At 49.7% G+C, this 23,950-nt stretch overlaps 1 protein-coding gene across 5 annotated transcripts in view; it reads left to right on the top strand.

The window, feature by feature from the left end:
- ST5 (suppression of tumorigenicity 5) overlaps positions 1-23,950 on the top strand; it is a 159,615-nt gene that overhangs the window by 126,180 nt on the left and 9,485 nt on the right. For all 5 annotated transcript variants that reach the window (XM_008567779.1, XM_008567778.1, XM_008567780.1 and 2 more), the window contains 11 exons: positions 1,176-1,312; positions 9,888-10,039; positions 11,615-11,830; positions 12,742-12,838; positions 13,469-13,513; positions 14,500-14,684; positions 15,469-15,578; positions 15,800-15,869; positions 18,642-18,719; positions 19,287-19,427; positions 23,084-23,232. In XM_008567779.1, the coding sequence (XP_008566001.1) occupies positions 1,176-1,312; positions 9,888-10,039; positions 11,615-11,830; positions 12,742-12,838; positions 13,469-13,513; positions 14,500-14,684; positions 15,469-15,578; positions 15,800-15,869; positions 18,642-18,719; positions 19,287-19,427; positions 23,084-23,232 (1,380 nt within the window). The remainder of the gene's footprint in view (positions 1-1,175; positions 1,313-9,887; positions 10,040-11,614; positions 11,831-12,741; positions 12,839-13,468; positions 13,514-14,499; positions 14,685-15,468; positions 15,579-15,799; positions 15,870-18,641; positions 18,720-19,286; positions 19,428-23,083; positions 23,233-23,950) is intronic.

The raw sequence follows: 23,950 nt of genomic DNA, 5'->3' as shown, positions 1-23,950 counted from the left end.
ATAAAGGTAATGGGAAGAGAGTGCCAATATGAAGAGTATTTGGTTGCATTGAGTGCCACAGAAGGGCCAGGAAAGCTAAGAAGATGTGGCCTTCAGGACACTTTAAGTCCTTGCCTTGCATGCCAGTACTCCCAGGAAGAGTTGTTCAGTAGACAAGAGAGAAAGAACTTCATTGGCTGAAAGGCCTGATGGTACACAAAAGAAGAAGGAGGTATTAATGGGTGAGAGGAGAGATTCAGGCAGTGCCTATCCTTCTCTCCCTCTCCAGAAGCCTGTTGGGACCTGCCTTGGAGAGGAAGAGGATGCAGCTGGGGTCATGTCTTAGATGAGGCAAGCACCTCTCTGATAATGGAGAGAGGACTGGACTCAGGGCATCTTAGTAGCAAACAAGCCATGGTCTTGAAATTCTACAGTACAGTGGTGGGTTATTTGGGGAATGGAAAGAAGCAGGCCACTAGCTGAAGGGACACTGGGTCTTAGAAGTAGCTTCTAGCTGCAAATTGTCCTCCTAGCTTCACCTCAGAAGTGGTCTCATTTGTTTTGATGGCTCAGCCCTTTCTGTTTCAACACACCACCCAACACAACCCCCCTGATAGCCCTGAGCATGACCCTTCCAGTGTTGAGCCCTTACCATCTGCTTAGTGCAGGAGCAGGAGTCCTAGCTAGGATGCACACGTGGATGTGAGACTCCAGAGGCAGATCAAGCACTCAGTTCCTGTGGTAATGGCAGACACTTCTCAAGAAGGATGTTCTGAAGGGCTTGGAGGCCAAAATTGTGGTTAAAAACTCAGACCCTGGAGTCAGCCTGGAATTGTGGTTAAAAGCTCAGTCCCTGGAGTCAGCCTGGGTGAATCCTGCCTCTGTCACTTCAATCTCCTCGTTTGTAAAATGGCAGAATACCTGGTAGCACTGTTGTAAAAAGTAACGAGATACACATGTAAAGGTGCCTTTGACACAGCACCTGACAGATGGCATGCTTTTAAGCTATAGTAGTTGTTACATAATACTGGTATTATTAGGGATAAGGCACCCCTGAAGTATGTTGGGGCCTTTTAGACCATCTGTCTCTTTATTTGGATGGTAAGTTTGGATCCATGTTGTTGCCCATGGCCATTCCCCAGCAAGGCAGCAAGATCTGGTTCAGCCAGAATGACTCTTGCTCTTGTTATCCACAGAAAATCCTTTGAGTTTGAGGATGCATCCAGCCTCCAGTCCCTGTACCCCTCTTCTCCCACTGAGAATGGTACTGAGAGCCAACCCAAGTTTGGATCCAAAAGCACTTTAGAAGAGAATGCTTATGAAGATATTGTGGGTAAGCAGTGGCAAGAGTTGGCGGGCTGGGTCATCTCTGGGGGCTGCAGAAGAACTGGAACAGGAAGAGACACTCACGGGTTTACCTCATTCACTGTGGCCAGACTTGGTCCCACCTTTTGGAGCTCCTCCTGAAAGCGGGCATCAGAGGAAGCATCTTAGCAAAGACAGAGAAGCTGAGTGATTAAAGCCTGGCCCTTGAATGAACTGAAATCCAAAAGCTTTAAAAAAAAAAAATGTGGAAGGCTTTAGAGTCCAATAGGTGCGCTTCCTTAGCTATGTGTCCTTAGGCAAATCACTTAACTTTTTTTTTTTTTTGATCGGTAAGGGGATTGCAACCCTCGGCATGGTGTGGTCTGCACCGCGCTCAGCCAGCGAGCGCACCGGCCATCCCTATGTAGGATCCGAACCTGCGGCCTCAGCGCTACCAGCGCTGCACCCTCCCGAGTGAGCCACGGGCCGGCCCTCAAATCACTTAACTTTTGTGGGGACTGTTTTTCTCTTATAAAATGATGATGATGATGTGATGATACTAACAACAACAGTAGTAGTAAAACCTTGTAAGGTTATTGTTAGGATTAAATGAGATAAGAATAAGATGCCAGTGGATTCTGTGTCTGGTGAGGGTCCATTTCCTGGTTTAAAGATGGCTGTCTTTTTTGCTGTGTCCTCACGTGGTGGAAGAGGTGAGGAAGTTCTCTGAGGTCCCTTTCACAAGGGCTCTAATCTTGGTCCTCATTTTCTCCCAAAGGCCCCACCTGCACGTACCAGCACATTGGAGATTAGGTTTCAACATTTTGGGGAAGACACAAACAAGCTAACGAGTTGCATAGCCCCAGTTTCATAGATGCTGGCAGAAGACACAAGACTCCTGGGTCACAAGGAACTTTATCACTCACAGCACAGCAGGCAGTATGAGCTTCATGTTTATACAGGTTCCCCTTGCTCACAAGGCCTCTGGCTTTATTGTAGAAGTACAGATAGAAGCTGCACACACTTCGGGCCGGCCCGGTGGTGCACTGGAGAGTGCGCCGCTTGGGAGCGCAGTGGCGCTCCTGCCGAGGGTTCAGATCCCATGTGGAGACCGGTTCCCGCTCACTGGCTGAGCGTGGTGCGGGTGCGACACCGAGGGTTGCGATCCCGTTGCCGGTCCCCGGTACGGGCGCGACACCGAGGGTTGCGATCCCGTTACCGGTCAGTAAAAAAGACAAAAAGGAAAAAAAAAAAAAGAAGCTGCACACACTTCAAGTCTGTTTCTGTTGCATATAACAGAATACCTGAAACTGGGTAATTTATAAAGGAATAACATTTATTTTTTACAGTTTTGGAGGCTGGGAAATCCAGAGTCCAGGGAGCACATCTGATGAGGGTCTTTTCTTTGGTGGTGACTCTCCACAGCAATGCAGGATGTCATATGGCAAATGGGCCGAGCAAGAGAGAGCTAACCTCCTTACTTGCTCTCCTTTTAAAGCCATCAGAACCATGTCCATTAATTCATGAATGGATTAACCCATTCACAAGAGCAAGGCCTCACAATCTAATCACTTCTTAAAGGCACCTTTTAATTACCATAATTGGTTTCCCACCCTCTTTGTAACTGTTACAATGGAGGTCAAGCTTCAGTGAGTTTTGGGGGGACATTCAATCCACAGCAGTCTGTGTCCCAGCAGAGGAGCCTGAGCTTAGAAAAACCTGTCTTTTCAGGAGCTGCTAGCAAACCTGCCCAACCTTTGCCCTGTAAGGAGGCATTATCATTCTGGTCAAAAAACAATTCTGCCTCTGCCCTGGAAGGAGACACTATCTCTTTCTTCCAAGGCTGTTTGCTATATGAATGTCCTTGAAAATACAGTCTGGAGCTGTCAATTCCTCTTGCTCAGAAGAAGGACGGAAATGCAAGACTCTAGAGAATTGTCTTCCAGCAAGTGAGAGGATGTGTTGGCAAACTTGAGTTCAAGGGTCAACAAAAAATGGATGGTCCAGCCTGGGTTGGGTTTATTTTTTGTCATTCATTTTAATTCTGCCCTCATCCTCTTTAATGGAGCCTCTAGTTCTGCTCAAATAATATGTGTGTGTCTCAGTGTAGTTCAATGAAGAGGAGAGAAGCAGTGAGCTGTTTGCTGGCGTGCTCTCTCTGCCCATGTCTTCTCTCTGTCTCTGTCTTAGGCCTTGAAGCTGGAGAACATAGTCTTAATTAACACATTAGAGAAGTGGCCCAGTAGAGAGAAACCTCCAGATTCTCAGAAGAATGGAATCTTTTGAAGAGAGGACCATGTATTCCTTCATTAGATCGTAGCCATTCGTTTCATAGTTTTCGCCTTCTGTCTTTCTGGACCAGCATTTCTGGGGAAACAGCAGCCATTCTCAGACCCACAGAGAGACTGTTTCCTAGGAGCAGAGCGTATAGTATGTAGCCATGCAAAACTGGGTCATAGCAGGAAGACCACGGGAGCGAGATCCCTAGGACAGCAGAAGAGTTTGAAGAGCGGGGCTTTTTCCCTTACCACTGAGGAAAAGACAGTTTTTTACCCGGAGCTGAGGTCAGGAGCTGTGAGGATCAGAGCTAAAGACCCAGAAGCTAGGTGAGCAGTTGATGAAGATACCCAACTCCAACTTTACCCTGTACAGCCCTTACCCCTAGCTTCAGCACTTACCCCTAGGCTCATCCATCCAAGAAGCATCCAGTCTGCTTCTATATTTTCTTGCCTCCTCGTGTAATATTCCAGAGTGGAAGAAAGTCTTCCTCTCTAGTGAGTGAAGAGGCATCTCTGTTGTCCTGTCCCCCTCCCATCCCAACCTCACCTGCCTCCCCACTTCTCTTGCAGGGTACATTCCAGTTTCCCCTGGTTTGGCAGAAACTGTAATGTGACATTACTATCCAGGGCCCTTGGGAGCACCAAGTGTGGCTGCTTCAGTGGGCAGAGAGGTCTGTAGTTTTCTGCTCTTCCCCCAATACAGCAGGCACTGGCAATGCTGTAGTCCTAAATGTTCTCTAATCTTTGACAAGGCTTGGGCAGCTTCTGTGCCATGTAGGGAAAGTCTTTCAGGTGGGGGTATGTTCTTGTATCGACTGAACTGAAATTAAGAGAAAGAGACAGCTTCAACCACTTCTCCCTGTCCAGAGTTCCAAGATCTCAGACTCTGTTTAGGATTGTTTTGGGGTAATGAGTGGGAGGAAGAATTTTGGAGGCATTGTCCTGGGCAACAGAGTTGTTCCCTGGGCCTTCTTAAGTCAGGTTAGAGAAAAGGGGAAGCAGGCGGCAAGTATATCTGGGCCTCTGCCTCCTCATTAGAGAGGACTTGCTTTTACTTTAGGTTATTGCATGAGAAGGCAAGAAAATGTAGGAGCAGCTTGGTTGCTTCTTGGACGGATAAGTGAGAGCCAGGGGTAAGGATTATACAGGACAAAGTTGGAGTTGGGGCATCTTCCTTAACTGCTCACCTAGCTTCTGGATCCTTGGAGCTTTGTGTATCAAGTAGCAGAAAGAGAAAAGGGAGGCGGGGTGTAGGAGAAAGGGCAGGGAGTGACCAAAGCACCTGTTCTGGAGTATACTACATTGTAGATTTGGGTTTTGCTTTGACCTTGCGGGGTGGGTGTTGGGGTGGGTTTCAAGAGTCTATAGTTAGGACAATGCCCTGGGCATGTTTTTCCACCTTTGTATTCCCCATAGCAGCTAGTCTGAATTTCTAGACCTGATAAGGGAGGCCAGAGGGAAATAGAAGGGAGAATATTCTTTCTGTTAGGTTCCATGGGTTTATCCCTTTCTCATTCCCTGGCAACAGGTCCAAGAATTTGGAGCCCCTCTGGAGGCTTCAGGGGTCTCTTGTTGCTGAACTCTGAATGTCAGTTTAACACTTTGCCTAGGATTGCCAGTGGCTCTGACTTCTCAGGAGCCCTCTCTCTGGTCTTGGCCCAGCCTGTGCTCTGTGAGATTAGGGTTGTTTCTGATTCAGGATGGATTATTCAGCTCTTGTGCTGCCTCACTTCCCACAGGAACAAACAGGTCTTTGTTCTGGATGTGTGATAATGGGGCGCTGGGGGAGGCAGAGAACACCCCTGCTAAATATTCATCTTGGGTACCAGCTGATTAGACTGGAGTTTCTGGTCTGTTGGAGGTTGAGGGCCAGTTGGGCAAGAGACTAACATGTCTTCTCTGTGAGTAGTGGATTTGAACTTCGGCGAGTTTGCTGGCCTCCTGCCAGCACCAGGCGGTATGCCTAGGGAACAGGGGTGGTATCCTCCCACACAGGCTGAGGTTTATCCTGCTAATTTGCAATAGAGGGGCTCGAAAAGAAAGTCGCTGCTCTGCTGCTTCCTGGGGCTGTTAATTTTTGCCTGCCAATTTGACATCTACCCTTGGAAGTTGCTGCTATTCTGCAAAGCTTTATAATTGTTTGCATTCTGGACCTGACACTTAAAAATGCACCCAAGGAAGCAGCTTGTTAGGGGAGTTATGTGGAGTGGCCTCGGCGCCTGACCAAGGAGCTGCATTCCTTCAGAGATTCCCATTCCCATCATCTAGCTAGGGCTGAGGGAGAGTTTCCAGGAACTTCAGTGGGATGTGAGCTGGGGACAGGGCCAGTCGGCCTGTACTGCCAAGCTTTTTGAACCTCCACTCTTTCTGCCTTCTTCTCTCATTTGCCCCCAAGCTGGGAAACAGTAAGGAACAGAGGGCACCTACCAGGATGGAAGTTGCAGCAGGAAAAAAGCAGCCAAGAGGTGCAGCCCAGGGAAAGGTGCTGGGGCTGTTGGGAAGTGGCACAAGGCTTGGAGGGTGGGTAATAGCTGGCCCCTTAGAGGTCCCGATTCTCTCAGTTGCCAGGGAAGTTGGGCCATTAGATTGGCCTTTTCTCTGCTGTGTGAGGGAGGGAAAGGCTAAGAACCAGGAGAAGCAGCTGGTTGGAACCAGAGGAGGGTTGGGGAGGGAAGCTGTAGACCCAGGGCCCTAGCCATGGGTGTGGTTTAGGAAGCTTTGGACTCTGCTTGGAGAAATTCTCTTTGCGCACATATACACACCCCTTCCCTAACTGGTTTTTCCAGTTATGGGGATGAGGGGATATTGAGGGTGGGGAGTTGTGCATGTGGTTAACCACCAAAGGAGTTGTGGGGAGGATCTGGGGCAGAGCCCCATGGGGCTGGGTATTCCTTCAAGAGGATCAATGAGATAAGTTTGGGCTCTAACAAGCCCATTTTAGAAGAGTGCAAAGCCGAAATTCTTGGTGGTGCCCTTGTCCCTTATCTCAAGAGCAAAGCTGGGAAGGGTTAAGACCTTTGGCTTCCCCAGCTGAGCTTGCTGAGATGGGGCTGCTAAGGACCAGGCCTCAGGAAAGAGGGTCTACCTCCTCGAGCATCTCCAAGGACAGCGTGGACTGTCCTGAGGAAGCTGTTTGGGCAGGAATGCAGGTGGAAGTCTTGTAGTTTGCTAGGCTTCCTGTCTCCTATCCCCCTGCTACATCTTCACCATGTTTCTCCACTCAGCTCTAGCTTCTGTAGCCTTCCTGTATCTCTGTTCCCCTGTAGGAGGTTGTGAGCACTATTCCCCAGCCAGCCTTCTCTCCCCACTCTGAGCCATTGCTTTGTTGTTTATTTGCCCTTGGCGATTCAGTTTAGTGGCTCTAGGACTCAGGGTCTGCTTGGTCTCTACATATCCCCATTCCTGGGCAGCCTTTCTGCCTGGAGAGATGACTGTGAGTACCTCTGTGAGACAGCTCCAAAAGGGTAGTCAGGAATGGTCTAGGAAGTTGGGAATGGCAGGGGAACTAGGGCTGTGAAGCTGGGGCTGGGGAATCAGGGCTTGGGCTGGGGCCTGCAGTCATTTCCTGGAGAAATGTTTAGTGGCTTGGTTATATCAGAGAGGATGTTAAACACTGCTGGAGAAGAAAGAAGCTGGCATCAGCGCTGGGCAGGTGCAGTGGGCATTTGAGGCCTTCCTGAAATCTAGTTTCCAGAGGCAGTACTTGTCTTGAGAACCTGATGTTTCCAACTGTTTTCCCCCAAGTCGTCACTGATGTGCATCATCATTGTGCATCTGTTACTTCTCTCGGCATCCATGTCCATCTTTTTCTTGGAGCTCTGGATTTTGTATCAATATTCAAAGCTCTGTTTCTAAGGAGAGAAGGAGGGAGGGAACAAGGAGAGAAGGAAGGAGGGAAGGATGGAAGAAAAGAGCGTTAGTCTTGGGACTTGTCATGGTATTCAGAAGCTATTAGGAAGTTTAGAAATGTCTATCTAAAGCAGTGGTTCTCAGCGGCGGGCAATTCCCTTCCTCACTCCCTCCTTCCCTCCCTTCCATCCATCTGCCCCCAGGAGGCATTTGGCAGTGTCTGGAGGCCTTTTTGGTTCTTATAGGGGAAGGGATGCTAATGTTTTCTGGGGCATAGAGGCCAGGGTTGCCGCCAAACATACTACAAATGGACAGGACAGTCCACCAGAACAAGAATTAATCCAACCCCAAATGTCAATAGTTTGGAGAAACTCTGATCTAAAAGAATTGAGACAGATTTTCCTATAGGTTGTAGGGGTGATGATAAGGACTCTGGCTGGTCATCCAGCCCAAGGCAGTTTGGATTTGATGAGCTTAGAATAAATGTTCTCTCTGCCCAGATCTGGACAGTGATCCCCCTCACCACCTCACCCCTGCAGGATATATGTTGGGGAGGACCAAGAAGAACAGAATGCATCCTGACACCTCCCTAAGTGCCCCACATGGGGTAGGCTCGAGAAAACTGCAGGAGGTGCTGGGTTTGGTATGTGGCTTCTTGAGGCTGGGCTGCTGAGCCAGCTTTGCTTAGTCAGGGCTCTGGAATGGAGACAAGTCATTTTAATAGCATGACTGTGTTACAGGAAAAGGTCTGCTCAATTGCTGGGGACTCTGCTTAGTATTGGGAATCACTTAATCCAGCCCCAATTCCTTTCTTGACCTATCTTTGACTCATAAGTTTATAGGGATTTGTATTTTTCCCACTGCAGTCTATTCAGCTGTGACTGAAATCCTCCCTTTACCACCCCCACCCCCCATCTCTGTAGAGGCGTTTCCAAAATTCATTGTTGTTTTTCATGATACTACTAAGTGGACACTTTTGGGGGAACTTCATCTTCAGAAATTGAGGAATCTCTAAGCATATAGGGATTGGTTTTTTTCTTGTGCCCTAGATGTAGAAATGTTTATACTTGGAGCAGCCTTTGTTTCTAGTTGTATAGCCCTTCTGCCTGCTCCCTGAGGAATGGGGTCTGAACTCCTCTGGGATGTAAGGCATATCCAGGCATCTAAAGGACAGATACGGAGCTCATTGGTCACCAAGTTCAGTCCTGCTGTTGAGCAGAGAAATGTTGGAGTGAGCCCTGCTCTCACTTTGTATGTGTACCTCGGCAAAACCTTATCTGGTCACTGGTACCTAGGTCCAAGTGTTGAATAGTGGTGTTGGGACTGGGGGGAGGATATGGAAAGACAAGGGAAAGGGGACAGAGGGCTGTATTCACTCAGAGTCCACATGGACCTTGTCATCGCTGTGATTCTGCTGCCAGGATTGAGCAAGGACTGACCTGGCTCATTATTATTGTATTTTAGAAAAGTCTAGGTATGCATTGGAGGGGAAGAGGCAGGAGGGTATAGCTTGTAGGAAGGGATGTCTCTCAAAATCTTAGGCTTTTCAAGGGCAGGGACTATATTTTGGACTTTTCTGAGATTTTTTGGTAGTGCCAGTACAGTGCCCACTGCCAGAGATTTTAGAAACTAGTCCCAAGAAGGAAGAACTCCCCCACCCTTTGGCCCAGACTCCGTCCAAGCCTTTCACATCTCCCCTGTGTCACAGCAGGATAGTTTATTCCAAAAGGGAAGTAATAATAGTTGTCTTTTTGCTGAGATCAGCAATAGAGGAAATAGACCTTTGTGATAGAGTAAGAGAGATTCATTGAACAAATAATTACTGAGCATTTACTGCTTGCTAATCATAGGTCTGGTTCTGGAGTTACCTCAGTGAATAAGACAAAACTCCTGCCCTAAAAGACTTGTTGAACAGTATAATAGGTGAGAGAGGCCTGGTGAGGCCCTGCTCCCTAGAGTTCTTTGAATTCCTCCATGCCCAACCTGAAAGTGGCTCCCCAGGGAGACCCATTGAGAGTTGGGTAAGGAGACAGCTGTGTGACCCCTGAAAGCTTTCCTACCTTGAACAGTGTATCTCTGGGGCCTTAGCAGCAGAGGAATTGTAGCCAAGGACAGACTCCTGGTGTTGGCTTTGTCCTCTGGCTGGGCACAGGCAGGGGTAGCTAAGCCTGTCTTGTGCAATCCCTGAATTTATAAAGCAGAGGCAAGACAAGGCTGAGCTGAGCTGAACTGGGGGGAGGGGGGGACCAGAGAGGGGACTCAGCTTCTGGACTTGGAGCCAGGATCTGTTTGTAGCCTCCCCACTGCAGACAGGCAGCTGCATGACTCATGAACTGAAAAGTCCAGGCTGAAGCCATTCTCTTTGGTTCACAGGAATTCTGCTTGTTTATTTGTGTGTGTGTGTGTGTGTGTGCACGTGTCCATGTGTTTCCTTCTTCCCTACTCCCTGCTTCTCTAAATTTTCTTCCTCTGCAGGAGATCTGCCTAAGGAGAATCCATATGAGGATGTGGACTTAAAGAACCGAAGAGCAGGGCGAAAATCCCAGCAACTATCTGAAAACTCCTTGGACTCTTTGCACAGGATGTGGAGTCCACAGGACAGGAAGTACAACAGCCCACCCACGCAGGTAACGATGTCCCAACGTGGGCCTGTAGGATTAGCCTGAGGGCTACAGTGGAGGCCTATCCTCTCAAGGCTTGGATCCAGCTTCCATTCAGCCTTTCTCCCTTACTAGTGCTTGGCAAAGGAGGTTGTCTCGAGAAGGAGCTCTGCATTAAGGGACTTCAGCCATGTTGAAACCTCTGTGGACAATTGAGGCATGCTCTTAGGGGCATCCTGCCCTACCTTCTTTCCCTCGATACCTAAGCTCTGAGCTGCAAAACTAAGTCAGGAGCCCCTGCAGTCTCCTGTCTTACTATTTCTCTTCCCCTTCTGTGGGAAACAGGAAGATGGGGCTCTGGTTGGAGTCTTGGTATTCTGCAGTTCTGTCAGAAATTATCTTCGTACTGGAATTTGGGGTCCGGATATAGGCCTAAAAACCAGATTTGGAGAGTCAGACAGGTGTCTGTGACACCTGGAGCCACTCCTGTTGGAGGGAGTAAGAATGAATCTCTGAGGAATAAATGGAGAGAAGGCAGAACGAGAGGAAAGGTAAAAGGTTGAAGGAGGCTTTTGGTCTTAAGCTCATCCTGGTTTTGTCCAGGGTGACAGGAGGCAGGAGGGTAGAGAGGCTTTCTCTGACCTACCCAGGTGACTTTAATTCTCTATGCAAATAGAGGGACCTAGATATTTTATAACTCTGGACAGAGAATATAAAAATGATATATTCTTACTTTGGAATAATGTGATTATTTTTTTTTAAAGATTTACCCTTCTCATGCCCTCTGTTCAGATAGGCTGCCATTGAATTTGTATTCCCAGATTGATTGGGTGGGAAGAGGAAGTTGGGGGCTGTGGAGGTCAGAGGATTTGCTAAAGAGTGAGGGGAGTCAGTTCCAGACCCAGACAATGGGTAGGAGTCTGCAGAGGGTGCTCGGCTTCCCAGCAGTGAGCAGGATCCACTGTGAATAAGACAGTAAGATGTCCTGTTCTGAAAGGTGTCAGCATGGAGGGAGGGAGAGAGAGAGTAGATCAGGGCCAGGGAGGGGGCAGTCAGCACCTTGGGGCTAGAGGAGCTGATTGAATGAGGCCTGCCTCACCTGGCTTTGGTTGTCAGAGCCTAGAACCCTTGTGTTCTGCCTGGAAGTGACAGGATACCCCAGCACACCAGGCTGGCACATAGGTGACAGCCTCTGCCAGCAGAAGCCTTTTAGGACTAGCTTCAGGTCTGAGGTGGGGAAGACTGGTTCCATTGTCCAGGCTCAGGAATCCTTGTCCCAAAGTTTAGGAGGAGCCCCCAGAATTCCTGCTTTGCCTTCTCTTTCCACTTAGATGAAAATGCAGGTTTCTTAGCCTCCCTTTTTTTTTTCTGGCAAAAGTTAGTGAAGCTTCTTTTGGGGAAGTGAGTATTTAATCTAGCCCAGATCTGGCTGATTAGCAGCTAAGGTCTTAATAGAGGAAGCCGCGTGGATGGAAATTTCAGGGCAGGATTGGGGGGAGCCAGGGATGCCAGTCCATGGCTTCATGTCCAGGTCTTAGCAGGTGGGTACTGGCCAAGGCATCTGTGGCAAGCCCCTCTCCCATGTCCTCTCCCCCATGCCAGCTCTCCTTGAAACCTAGCAGCCAGTCCCTGCGCAGTGGGAACTGGTCAGAAAGGAAGAGCCACCGGCTGCCACGGATACCCAAGAGGCACAGCCATGATGACATGCTGCTGCTGGCTCAGCTGAGCCTGCCGTCTTCACCCTCCAGCCTCAATGAGGACAGCCTCAGCACCACTAGTGAGCTGCTGTCCAGCCGTCGGGCCCGTCGCATTCCCAAGGTATCCTCCCTGGACAGAGCCCACTGGGGCTGGGCAGGTGCGCAGGCAGGCAGCCAGCTCTTCTCCTCCATCCTTCCTTCCCTCCTTCCCTAATCTGAGCTGCTTCCTCAATTCCCTTTGAATAAATTCCGGGTCCATGTGCTGGCCTCTTTTTTGCCTGGCCTCTTTTTTACCTCAGTTCCCTTTTCTCATCGATAAAAATGTATTAACTGATTCTTTATTCTCAGATGTTAGAGGAAGGAAAGGCTAGCTGAGGCTCCCCATTAGTGATGTTGTGTGTGAATTTTGGGATCTCTGTGCACATATAAACATTGCCAGGCTTTCAAGGACCTCGGACCTGAACATGGATCTTCCTTTCTCTAACTCTCAGAATTGAAGAGTTTTCTGCAATGATTTTCACACATAGGCAGCTAGGCCCAAATCTCCAGCCAAAGCAGCAGGATTTAGACAAATCGTATTTTTAGCCTGCAAACAATGCTTGGGTATATTGGGAATTTAGCTTCTTCCTGTCAGGGCCCCAGGTTATGGCCCAGAGGGGAAAGGCTAGAATCCTTGTTCCTGTTATTGCATCTGAGAAGCTCTTTGTCTCAGTTGGTTCAATGACTCTTGGGACCCAGGAGCTCCCATCCTGTCTAGTTTGATATAGTTTCTTCCTTTGGGGAGCTAAGTTTAGTATCTTTGTCTTGGGGCAGGAGACCACTCCTAGGAAACTAGGTAGATGGAGAGCTACCAGGCATGGCTGTTGAGTCTCCTCTTGGGGTCAATTCAATAGGGAGACCAGTTCTGGGCCCAATGGGTGGAGTGCAGAAAGCTTGCATCGGTGAGGGCAAGGATGGGCTCCTAATCAGCCTTTTTGGAAGTACGGGCAGCTGGTGTTAGGGTTACCTCACCCCCCTGCTTTTCTCACCCAGCTTGTCCAAAGAATTAACTCCATCTACAATGCCAAGAGGGGAAAGAAGAGGTTAAAAAAGCTGTCTATGTCCAGCATTGAGACAGCATCACTGAGAGGTAGGCCTTGATACCTGGGTTGGTTCAGGTGTCTGGGGCCCTTGGGCATTAGGAACAGGGAGGGGCATGGACTGGTCTCAGTTTGCCCTTCTGTGGGCCATTCACAGGGTCCTTCTGCTTTCTAGGAGGGTAGAGCCCTGCCAGGAAGTGGCCATATAGGAGGGAGGGCCAGAGAAGGAAGAAAGCCCTGGGATGGGTTCCTTCAGGCTTTGGGTTACGAGGCCTGAGTAGGGAGGTGGGTGTGGGAATCCGCTTCTGGCAAAAGGAAAGGCCAGACTTACTGAGCAATGTGGTCTGTTTCCCATTTCAAATCTTGGCCTCCTGGAGGCAGGGCCCTTATGTTCCAGGCCCATAGGCCCCTCTGCTGGCTCAGTCTCCAACCTGGGCCCTCAGCTTCCCCCGGATCAGACTTGAATAGGGGTTTGTATATAGATTATCACCCACAGTCTGAGCTCTGAGGGACCCTGGCTCCAGGCCACACAGCTCCTGCCCACAGATGCCTATAAGACCATAGTAGCCCAGACTAGGTACAGATCTATCCCTTGTGAGAAGAATTGGGAGGGGGCACAGAAAACCCTTGCTATGGGGCAGTGCCTCAGCAAGCATGCACTCCTGCTGTTACTTTTCCAGATGAGAATAGTGAGAGCGAGAGCGACTCTGACGACAGGTTCAAAGGTGAGGCACGGCGCCCCAAGAGCACGGAACCCCTTCCCAGCCCTGGCTGCACCTGTGGTTCCAGTGTCCCAAACTGGCCTGGTGTGGAGAGGCAACAGGCAGGCAAGATACCAGGCCAGCAGAGCAGGGAGCTATAGGGAAGTCCATTCTCACAGTCATGTGAACTCAGCCCTTGCAAGGTTAAATTCAAATGTCTCCCTTTGCCAAATTTAAGCCTGGTGACCCTGCCCATGCTTCCCCAAGCCATTGTCCATGGGAATTGGGTGCTAGATTGGGCTGGTAAATGTTGTAAATCTGGAGGGTCAGATATGGGTTCAGAAGATTACAAGTATGTCTTCTGGTTGCAAAAAATGTGCCATAGATTGAGGAAACTGGTCCCTGAGGCTACCCATCTCCCCCATCCCCAAAGAGGAGACTGCCACCTCCTTGAAAAGGTTCTGGGAACTTCAGATTCCAGGGGCCTTGGACAAATCTCTGCTTTCTCTGCCAGGAAACCCTGCCTAGAACTTCCTGGATGATCAAAGTATGCAGAAACTTTCTCCCTCCTCCCTTCCTCCACTGGTCCCCCACTTCCCTGGACCTAGGCACAGGGACAAAGGGTCCAAGTCCAAGGACTCTGATAGAGGCCCAAGGATGAGGCCTCTGTGGATTTTCATGTCTTCTGGTCCTGTTGGCATCGGGACAGGGCGGGTGCCAACGATACATTCCTGGGTTTGTCTGACTTAGGCTGTCCTATTCGCCCCAGCTCAGCCTCCAGGAGGGCCAGGCCAGTAGCTTCCTGTGTTATAGCAGACTCTTTGTGCAGGCATAGACACCTTGTTCCTGCCACTTCTCCCCCAGGCCCACCTGGAGGATGGTGTCAGACTAGGTTCATGTATTTAGAGATGATCCACAGAGATGGAGCCCTGAGCCAGGGGTGGAGGGGGCTAAATTGAGGTCTGTGAGGGCCCAGCCTGCTTGTCCCCTGATGTGAGACCTGCCCCCAGCCCACACGCAGCGCCTAGTCCACATCCAGTCGATGCTGAAGCGTGCGCCCAGCTATCGGACTCTGGAGCTGGAGCTGCTCGAGTGGCAGGAGCGGGAGCTTTTTGAGTACTTTGTGGTGGTGTCCCTCAAGAAGAAGCCATCCCGAAACACCTACCTCCCTGAGGTCTCCTACCAGTTTCCAAAGGTGAGGCCATCTTTCTCCCCACCTTCCCCATCTCCCTCCTCTACCATCTCCTGTCTGCCTGGCCCATCTAGGGAAGGAGAGATCCGGTTGCTGGCGTAGCTACTCACTTAGCTGCAGCAGCCCTGAGCCTGCTTCCTTCCAGCCAGAAGGGAAGATAGGCTTTGGAAGTAGTGGGTTTGGGCAAGTACTCATTCAGATGATGAGAGCTGAGAGCACCTTGCAATGTGCTGAGTAATAAAATCCAAATTGTTCACAAGAACTGCTAGGGTCCTGACAGGGGGCCCCCAGCTACTTTTCTCACCTTCTGTCTCTTTCTCTTTCTTAACCACTTTATTGAGATATAATTTACATACCCTAATGGAGCCCCTCCCCCTGACCCATTCTCTCTTACATCACCCTGCTTATTTCCCCTGTGGCACCCTCTGAAATTTTGTTGTCGATTATCTCATTCTCAATGTGCAGGGTCAGGGACACTGTCCACTTTGTTTTTTATTGATATTCCTAGCAACACAGCATAGTATCAGATGCCACCTAGAAAATGCTCAGTTGGTATTTATTGAATGAACAAATGAATGAATCAGTGGACGGATGATGACTCAACTTATACCTGTGTAAGAATTAGGAGTGGGACAAGAGTTGCTGAGAAGCATGCCAGTTGGTAGGATGGCATCTAGGGCTGTCAGGAGGGGAGATGCTTCTCAGCTATCCCCCTCCCTCCCTGCCCCTATCCCCAGGTTCCATGTCATCTCTTGGTTACTTCTCCCCATATTCCTCTTTTCTGCAGCTGGACCGACCCACCAAGCAGATGCGGGAGGCAGAGGAAAGGCTCAAAGCCATTCCCCAGTTTTGCTTCCCTGATGCCAAGGACTGGCTCCCTGTGTCAGAGTATAGCAGGTGAGGCCTGGCCTGGCCTGGCTGGAGGGAGGAAGGGGGCATAGCCTCGTTTACCCCATAGTAATGGGTAACTGAGTGGGGCATGCCCTAGTCTCAACCTACTCTTCTACAGCAACCTGGCCCTTCATTCCACCTCTGAGATGAATGACAGTCCCTGTTCTTGGGGGCTATTTTCTGGGTCCTCTGATACCTCCCTGATGTCAGACCTTTCCCTGTTCCAGTGAGACCTTTTCTTTCATGCTGACTGGAGAAGATGGCAGCAGACGCTTTGGCTACTGCAGGCGCTTACTGGTGAGTAGGACCATTCAGTCCTCAGGGGCTGGCAGGCAGGGGATGGGCTTTGTGTGTGTGTGTGTGTGTGTGTCCTTCTGCAACCTTAGCTTGTATGAAATCCTGTGTTCTGCTCCCTGAGGCACCCCCATATCTGCTAACTCACACATTCTTTCACAGATGAGGCACTGCTGGGATAATAGGGCTCAGAGTGGCCCCTCTTGATGGGCCCCAAGATCTAAGATTATCTGCAATAAGGGGATGTAGTGGATTACCTTCTACTGATTCGTCGTATGTTTTTAGCTTTATAAACTCTTCCTATTCATTCATTTTCCTTGGGATTATGGGCTCTGATTGCTGTTTCCTGGTTGCAGGATCATATCTTCGCAGCAGTATGTATACAATATATGCATCAGATTGGGTGGGGTAAAATCTTCCTCACCCCCGTACCTGGCCAGTCTGATCTGGGAAGGAGTCCTGTCTGTGGTCTAGTCGGGCTGGAAGCTGAGCAGGGACAGAGAAATACCTTCTCTGGGATTCTGGGAGAGATACCTTGAACTTAGGGGAAAGGGATTGGGTTTTGAAAATATAAGCCATTTTGTGAAGAGAGAAGTCCTTCCCCATATCCCTTCCCATTAGTCCTGGGAAATAGATTGAGGTAGAGACACAAGAGAGCCAGAGGGAGGGCAGGACCCAGAGCCTGGCCCCTTTTGCACTCTCCCCTAGAGGTCATTGGGTTGTTGACAGTGTTTTGGGGTCTCCAGGCCTTAATGGGAGAAGGTCTCACCAGATAACCAGTCAAGGGGTAGATGAGGGGGATCCTAGGCAAGGGTAAAGTATAGCAGGAACCTAAGAGAAGGATTTTGGGCCACTTATTTATCCATTCAGATACACTTATACTCACCTATGGAGGGTCAGGCTACATGCTGAAGGTGTATAAAATGAGTTCGACATGTAGCCTACCCTCAGGGAACTTTAGATAGTTTGGAAGAGAAGGTCAGACTTTCAACATAGAAGAGAGGGGCCAAGGGAATAAACTTCATATAGGACCTGTCATGTTCCAAGCTAGGTGCTTTGAGTACGTCCTTTATTTAATCCTCATAGTAACCCATGGGGTATTATTTTCCCTGATCTACAGGTTAGGAAATTGAGACTCAGAGGTGGAATGACTTGCCTAAAGTCACACAGCCACTGATGGACAGAGCCAAAATTGAGTCCAAGTCCTTTATCACCAATCTGGTCTCTTGGATCACTCCAAAAGATAGTTTGGGAAGAAGCGATGTTTGGATAAGGAATGCCCAGTGAGTGAGGCTCAGGGCATGTAGAGCAGTACAGGTTCCGGTCGGGGAATCAGGCAGAGGCCAGCACACTCCTGGGTCCCCTGGGCCTGGAGAGGAGCATTCTGAAAGCTGCCTCTACTAGTGCATAGATGGAGTAGAGCTGTTCCTTTGCAGTGGGCCTGCTGCCCCCAGGGAAGAGTGTGTTTGTCCTGGCGTGCTCAGAGAGGGCCTGGGCTGGGTCCCTGCCAAAGGGGCTGGCACTAGCTCGGCATTCCTGCAGATTGGACACAATGATTCTAACCCAAATCCCACATACTTGATTTAATCACTTGGGGCTTTAGGGGAGGCGGGGGTGAGGGAAAGAGAGAGGAGAGAGTTTCAGGCCTAATATGGACAAAAACAGATTCTGCCTTCCCTTTAGATCTGTGACGTGTGGCCAGCAGGTTTGGAGACTGAAATAGCCCCATCTGCATTTGCTTAGCAGCCTGCGTGAGGGGCCAGCACCTGCTGCTCTGCTCCCTCTCCACTCAGCCTTGCGAGGCCCACCAGGCCTCTGAGCCCAGAGGTAGCCACAGAGCCCTGCCATCTCCTTGCTAGAGAAGGGACTCCAGTGGACTCATCTCAGCCTACATGTGGGGGCTGCAGGCTTGGGAAGCTCTTAGTACATGTTTCCTTTCCCAACTGCCCACCTTTTAAGTCTCTTTTTTCTTTTTTGTTTTTTACTCCATAGCATGCCTCTATCCTGTGTCTTTATGTCCCTTTCTCTTTCTTCCTAACAGAAAGCACCATCCTTTAGAGGTAAGACAGCAAAAATGAAGCCAAGACAGACCCCTGGCTCCACGACTTCTAGACACATGGCCTTAGGCAATGGCCTAAACTTTTTGAACTAGATGCCTCATCTATAAAATGGGAATAAAAATACCTCTCTCACAAGGTTTTTGTAAAATACTGAGCCGGGACTCAGATAGGGTAAACACCGAATACACCGTAGTTTTCTTCCCTTGCCTGTTTTCAATTTGCTCTCTTAGAATGGGGGTGGATAAAGGGAGGGAGAAAAGAGCAGTTGAGAAAAGGGATGTTTTGCAGAATATCCCCTGTGGCTTGCGCCTAAGAATGCACACAAGTCCTCAATACCATCGCGTCAACTGGGGTCGTAGCTTTAGGGATGTAAATCCACCAGTCGCCCCATAGCTTCTGCTACACTGCCTTGTCTTTTGCCAGCCCCCTGTCAGTATCCTCCTGAAAAGAGGGGTGAAGGCTGTGTAGAGCGTGGCAAGGGCCTGGCACCTAGGGCTGGAAGACACAGCAGAGGCCGAGACCTGACCCTGAAGAGTGGCAGCCTTTCCTTTGGGGGCCTGGTTGAATAGAGGTTTAGAAGAGGTTTGGAGTCTTGCTCCAAGATTCCAGAGGAAGGGCAGTCCTTAGTCCTCAGTTCACAAGGAAAAGGAGCCAAATATAGTAATTAGATATTTTCTGTGTCCGTCTCTCTTTCCTCTTCCTTGTCCTGGCCCAGCCAAGTGGGAAGGGACCTCGGTTGCCAGAGGTGTACTGTGTCATCAGCCGCCTTGGCTGCTTCGGCTTGTTTTCCAAGGTAAGAGGCTTTGACTTGCTTTCCTCCCCCTCCCCCTAGCTGACAGCTCCCATAGGAGTATATGCAGCAAGCTTAGATGAGAAAACCACCTGTGCATGTGATAGAGCGGGAGAGAGAAAAAGTATAAGAGCAAGTACCAGTGATCTTTCTGACTCCTTCCTTATTCCCAAGCCTTGCTCCCTACCTAGCCAGCTGGCATTTTCCCAGCTCCTGTGCTGGTAGTGACTGGTAGTATCTGCTCTTGTCACAGCTACCCTGGGCCATGGGCAGAGCCAGAGTCCTTGAGGAAGCCAGGCATGCCCAGGGAGTCAATTCTTGGGTGGTATTTCCTTTGCTTGGCTACTCTGCTCTTGGGGACTGAAGCAAGGCCAGTTAGGGAACAGAGCAGTCACTGAAAACAGGAAAACAGGAAGAGTAGGGTGTGAAGATCCCAGCAAAACAGTCCTCCCATCTTCCAGCTTCTGGCCCAGCCTGGTCAGATGCCAGGCTGCCCTCTTCGCTGCCCAGGAAGTAGGGAAGGGCAATGCCTTGACACCCTTCCTCTTTGGGCTGCTGGTGTGGGCACAGGTCCTAGATGAGGTGGAGCGCCGGCGTGGGATCTCTGCTGCGTTGGTCTATCCCTTCATGAGAAGTCTCATGGAGTCGCCCTTCCCAGCCCCAGGGAAGACCATCAAAGTGAAGACATTCCTGCCAGGTGCTGGCAATGAGGTAGGGATTTCCGTCGCCTCTTCTCTCAGGCCATGGGCTGAGGCTGAAGTGGGACTTGGCTACCCAAGGTTGCAGTCTCTGGGAGGTGCAGAACTTGGCCCCTCCTTGCTTACCATGTCCATATACCTAGTCAAATAGGGATTGAAAAAGTGAACAATGGGACTGTAAATGTTGCCAAACTCTCTGCCCCTCTGAGGGGCCTTCTCTGAGCTTTTTGGACTAAACTGCATTCCACCTGCCTTCCTTTTGTTCATTTATTCAATATTTACTGAATATGTGCCCTCTCACAATCAGGGATTGTGCCAGATATTGGGACAGAGTCATACAATTAAAGAGGCACACAGCTCTGTCTCATGGAGTTTACAGTCTAGTGAGAGATTCTGATATTAAATAAATACTTTTACATATAAAGAGATAATTCCTAAATGTGTTAAAAGCCATGTGAAAGCATAAGATCCTATGGGAGTGTGCGACAAGGACTCTGCTTTAGATTAGGAGCCAGGGAAGGCCTTCTGTGAGAAAGTGACATTCTACCAGGGATCTAAGTAGGAGGCAACTAAATGAAGTGGGAGGAGGGAGACCGAGGTTATGGATGGGAAGAGATTATTCCAGGTAGAGGGAACAGCATGTGCAAAGGTGAAAGTATGTGTGCTTGTCAAGGAACTGAAAAAAGCCAACATAGTTGAAAGGGTAGTGGTGGCGGGGAGGTTTGTTAGGCCAAGTTAAGGATTTTGGATTTGTCTAAAGCAGGGTTATTATAAGATCTGATATATGTTTTAAAAAGCTCACTCTGGCAGTTTATGTGGATAATGGGTTGGAGTGAAAACAGAGCAGCTGGGATACTATCACAGTAGTCAGGCAAGAGATTAAGGTGTAATGGAAAAGATGAAGAGAAGTGGGTGTATTTGAGATATATTTTAGAATTAGGATCAATGGTACTTTATGTTTGATTGCAAACAGGGAATAAGTGTTACAGAGATTTTAAGGCCAACTCCCCATTTTCTGGCTTGAGCATCAGGGTAGATGATGGAGCCATACATACACTGAGATGGGAGTACCTGAAGAAGCAGGTGAGGAAGAGGAAGAGTCCAATTTTGTCTTGTAAAGTTTGAGATATCCATGAGAAACCGAAGGGAAGATATTTAGTTGTAAAGCGTGTAGACAGGGAAGAGAAGAGAGCCCGGGGCTGGGTCCTCCTCAGGCCTGAGGAACCCTGACAAGTAGAGGCCTGCATTAGAGGAGCAGCAGTCCTGAAGTTGAAGGAGATGGAAGCACCAGGAGAGGGCCCTGGCTCAGAAGCCAAGGGAGGGAGCATCTCAAGAGGGCAGGAGTGATCGGGTGAGTCAGACACCCCACGAGGTGGGATGGGGCATGGCAGGAGGCCTTGACAAGAGCAGATTTCAGAGGGAGCCTGGGCCTGGAAACCAGGATGGAGTGAGTTGAAAAGAGAATAGGGTGGACAAGTGGAAACAGCCTGTGTAGACATCTTTTCAGGAGGTGTGGCTGTGAAGAGACATAGGGAACAGGTAGTAGATGAAAGGAAAGGTGGAGCCAGGGGAGAGTTTGTTAAAGACGGTTGTCTGGATGCTGGTGGGAATGGTCCCCAGAAAGAAGTTAAAGATGTAGGATAGGGAGGGGGTGGTCAGACTGTCACTGAGAAGGCACAGGTCCTGGGCTCCATGGAGGGATTGGCTTTTGTTAGGAGAGGAGGCAAGAACAATGGCTTATAGATTTGGGATTCTCATGTGGTGGTTGTGGTTTTCTCAAAGTAGAAAGGAAGGTCATCCGCAGAGTAAGAGATAGGTGTTGGGTTCTGGGAGAGGGAAGAATAAATTAGTTGTTGCAAAGTGTGGGAGAGGGACTAACTAGGGAATCATGTTAGGCTTTCTGGGCAGTGGCAAATACCCACCTAAGTTCTATCCCTTAGCCTCATTTCTCTCATCCCTGTTTAGAGGGACTTTAGGTTTCATGAGTGGTCTGGGGGGCAGGACAGCTGACTCTGCCCTGATAGCCCAACATAATGGTTGGGAGTTCTTCAGGAACTGGCCTGGTCACCTCACTGGGCTCATTTCTCATCTCTCTAACTTGAATTACTTACTGTTCCCCAAACCCTGCTTTCTTTTGCCCAGCAGATACTTCCCTTCTTTTTTATTTGGGGAATCCAAGTCAAGCATTTTCTGCTCTGAGATGCTTCCCTGACCCCTCCCCACCCCAGTTGAGGCCGTTTATAGATACCCTGCTGGCTCCCTGAGCAGATGTTAATCACACCCTCCCTCTGTCCTTACATCAGTCTCCCTGAGCAGCCTGTATGAGTTCTCAACCCTTGGGGCCTGAACCCTCAGGGTTGGTAGGAGTGTGGGGCTGGATGCTGCAGAACAGAGCTTGCTGGGCTGCACGCAAGGCTGTCAGGAGGGAGGGTTGTGGAGTTTCACTTTGACTTCTTCTGGGATAGGGACAGGGACTGGAGCGGGTACGAAGACCTCTGGCGTAATTGTGCTATGACATTCCTCAGTCCACATGCACTGAACATTTGGGGTGTACCCAGCGTTGTGCCAATCACTGGGCCTTCAGGGAGTTCACCATTTCACAGGAGCAACAGCGAAAACAGATCGTTATGAAGACTTGTGCTCACTTTGCTGCTTTTCTCAGGCCCAGAGGAATGGATACTGAGATAGGAGTTAGAACTCCTTTGCTTGCTTAGATCCTGAGAAGTAAACAAGGTGATGTGGGGTAAAAGCCCCTTGAAAAGACAGAGCTCTGATACCATAGGGCTATAAGAGGGAATTCACTTCTCACCCTGGCTCTCAGCAGGCCGGCACATTTATGCTGCCTACAAACACTAAGGGATGAGACTAGGCAGGCCCCAGTGACAGCCACTTTGGAGTTCTTCCTGCTGGAGTCAGTTGCTACCCTCCACCCCCATGACTGCCCCCAGGGATGTGGCTCTCTGAGCCATAGCACTGACCTTGGGAACAGCCTTTGGAGGGAAGAGAGCTAGGCCTGGTCCTGATAAAGACAGTCCTGATTCCTGGCAAGGTTGTGGACCAGATAGCTCTTTCTTTGTGTTTTCCTTGTCCCTGGCATGGGACTTAGGGTGATGGAGATAAAGGCCAGGATGGCAGGAGAAACATAACTTCTGGAAGGAAGCTCTTTGTATCAGGAAAAGGAGGTCACAGGGCAACAAGGACATGAGCCTTTCCAGAGATGGCTGAGAATAGAGTCCTGGGTTGCAGAGATCTTGCTCTTCCTGTGGCCTGGAGAGCAGTGATCAATTGTGGGGTCTAGTCAGTGTAGGGGACAAGACCTTTGCCTGGGAAGGACCCTATAGACGAGGTTGTGCAGTTCCCTTGTTCTCCTTATCTGTAAGAGCAGTTAGCTCTCCTCCTTTTCCTGAGATCCTGAAGGATTGTCCCTCAACTCCTTCCTTCTGGAGTCTTCTCCACTCTCACAGTTAGCCCTCTTGCCCACATACTGGGTGTTTGAGTTGTTGGGGAACAGAGCTATAGTCTTAAGGGTGGAGGAGACTGAGTCTTGTTGCATAGTGGGGGTAGGTGAGAGATCCTTGAAAAGAGAGGGTGGGAAGGGGAAACCAGTGTCTAGTTGTTTTGTGTAGGGACCTGGGGGTAGCACCCACTTTCCCCATTGTTCTCCTGCAGGTGTTAGAGCTGCGACGGCCCATGGACTCCCGGCTGGAGCATGTAGACTTTGAGTGCCTTTTTACCTGCCTCAGCGTGCGCCAGCTCATCCGAATCTTTGCCTCACTGCTGCTGGAGCGACGGGTCATTTTTGTGGCAGATAAGCTCAGGTCGGGTCCAGCAGGGCAAGGGAGAAGGGGAAGACACACCCACTAATTAATTCAACAAGTATTTACAAGCCCTGGTGTGTGCCGGACACTGTGGTATTTGTATGTGTGTGTGTGTGTGTGTGTGTGTGTGTAGTGAGATAAAGATCCAGTGGAGACGGAGAGGTTAGCAAACCTGGGCAGAGAGCAGGGTTTGGGAGCACACAGATGGCAGGGCTGAGAACCCAGTGGAGGACTGGGCCTGAGGGAAGAGGAGGAACAACGTCTTCCTTTGCAACAGCCAAGTTTGTGCAGGCGCAGATATGTTTGTATGGAAAAAGGTAAAAAATGAAGGAGATTTCTAGCTGATAGCCACATTTCTTCTGGAGGTGGAGGCAAGGCCATCTTTGTGGGGAGCTGAGTTTGAGGAGAGTGACAAACTCTAGCAAGAGCCACTGTGAGGAAGGGGCAAGGGCACTCACTAGGGATGGTGTGAGGAGCACGGACCCATCCTGGATGGCCGATAGACGTGTCACTGGGAGAAAGCAGTTGACTGGAATGACCCAGGCTGGGCACTCAGGGAGCTGTGGAGAAGGATGAGGTGAGGGCATTGAGGGGGCCGGGGAGGAGAGTGAGTGAAGGAAGGTTGTCCAGTCAGGCCAGGAAAAAAGAGGATGTCCAGGGACTGGAGGTGCCAGTGAGGTAGGGGAGGTGGTGTAGGAGGAATAAAGAAAGAGCTGGA

Source organism: Galeopterus variegatus, unplaced genomic scaffold (assembly GCF_000696425.1).
Source record: "Galeopterus variegatus unplaced genomic scaffold, G_variegatus-3.0.2 Scaffold344, whole genome shotgun sequence".
Taxonomy (NCBI): Eukaryota; Metazoa; Chordata; class Mammalia; order Dermoptera; family Cynocephalidae; genus Galeopterus; species Galeopterus variegatus.
The sequence above is the reverse complement of the archived record's forward strand: the minus strand, read 5'-3'. Positions and strand labels throughout refer to the sequence as shown.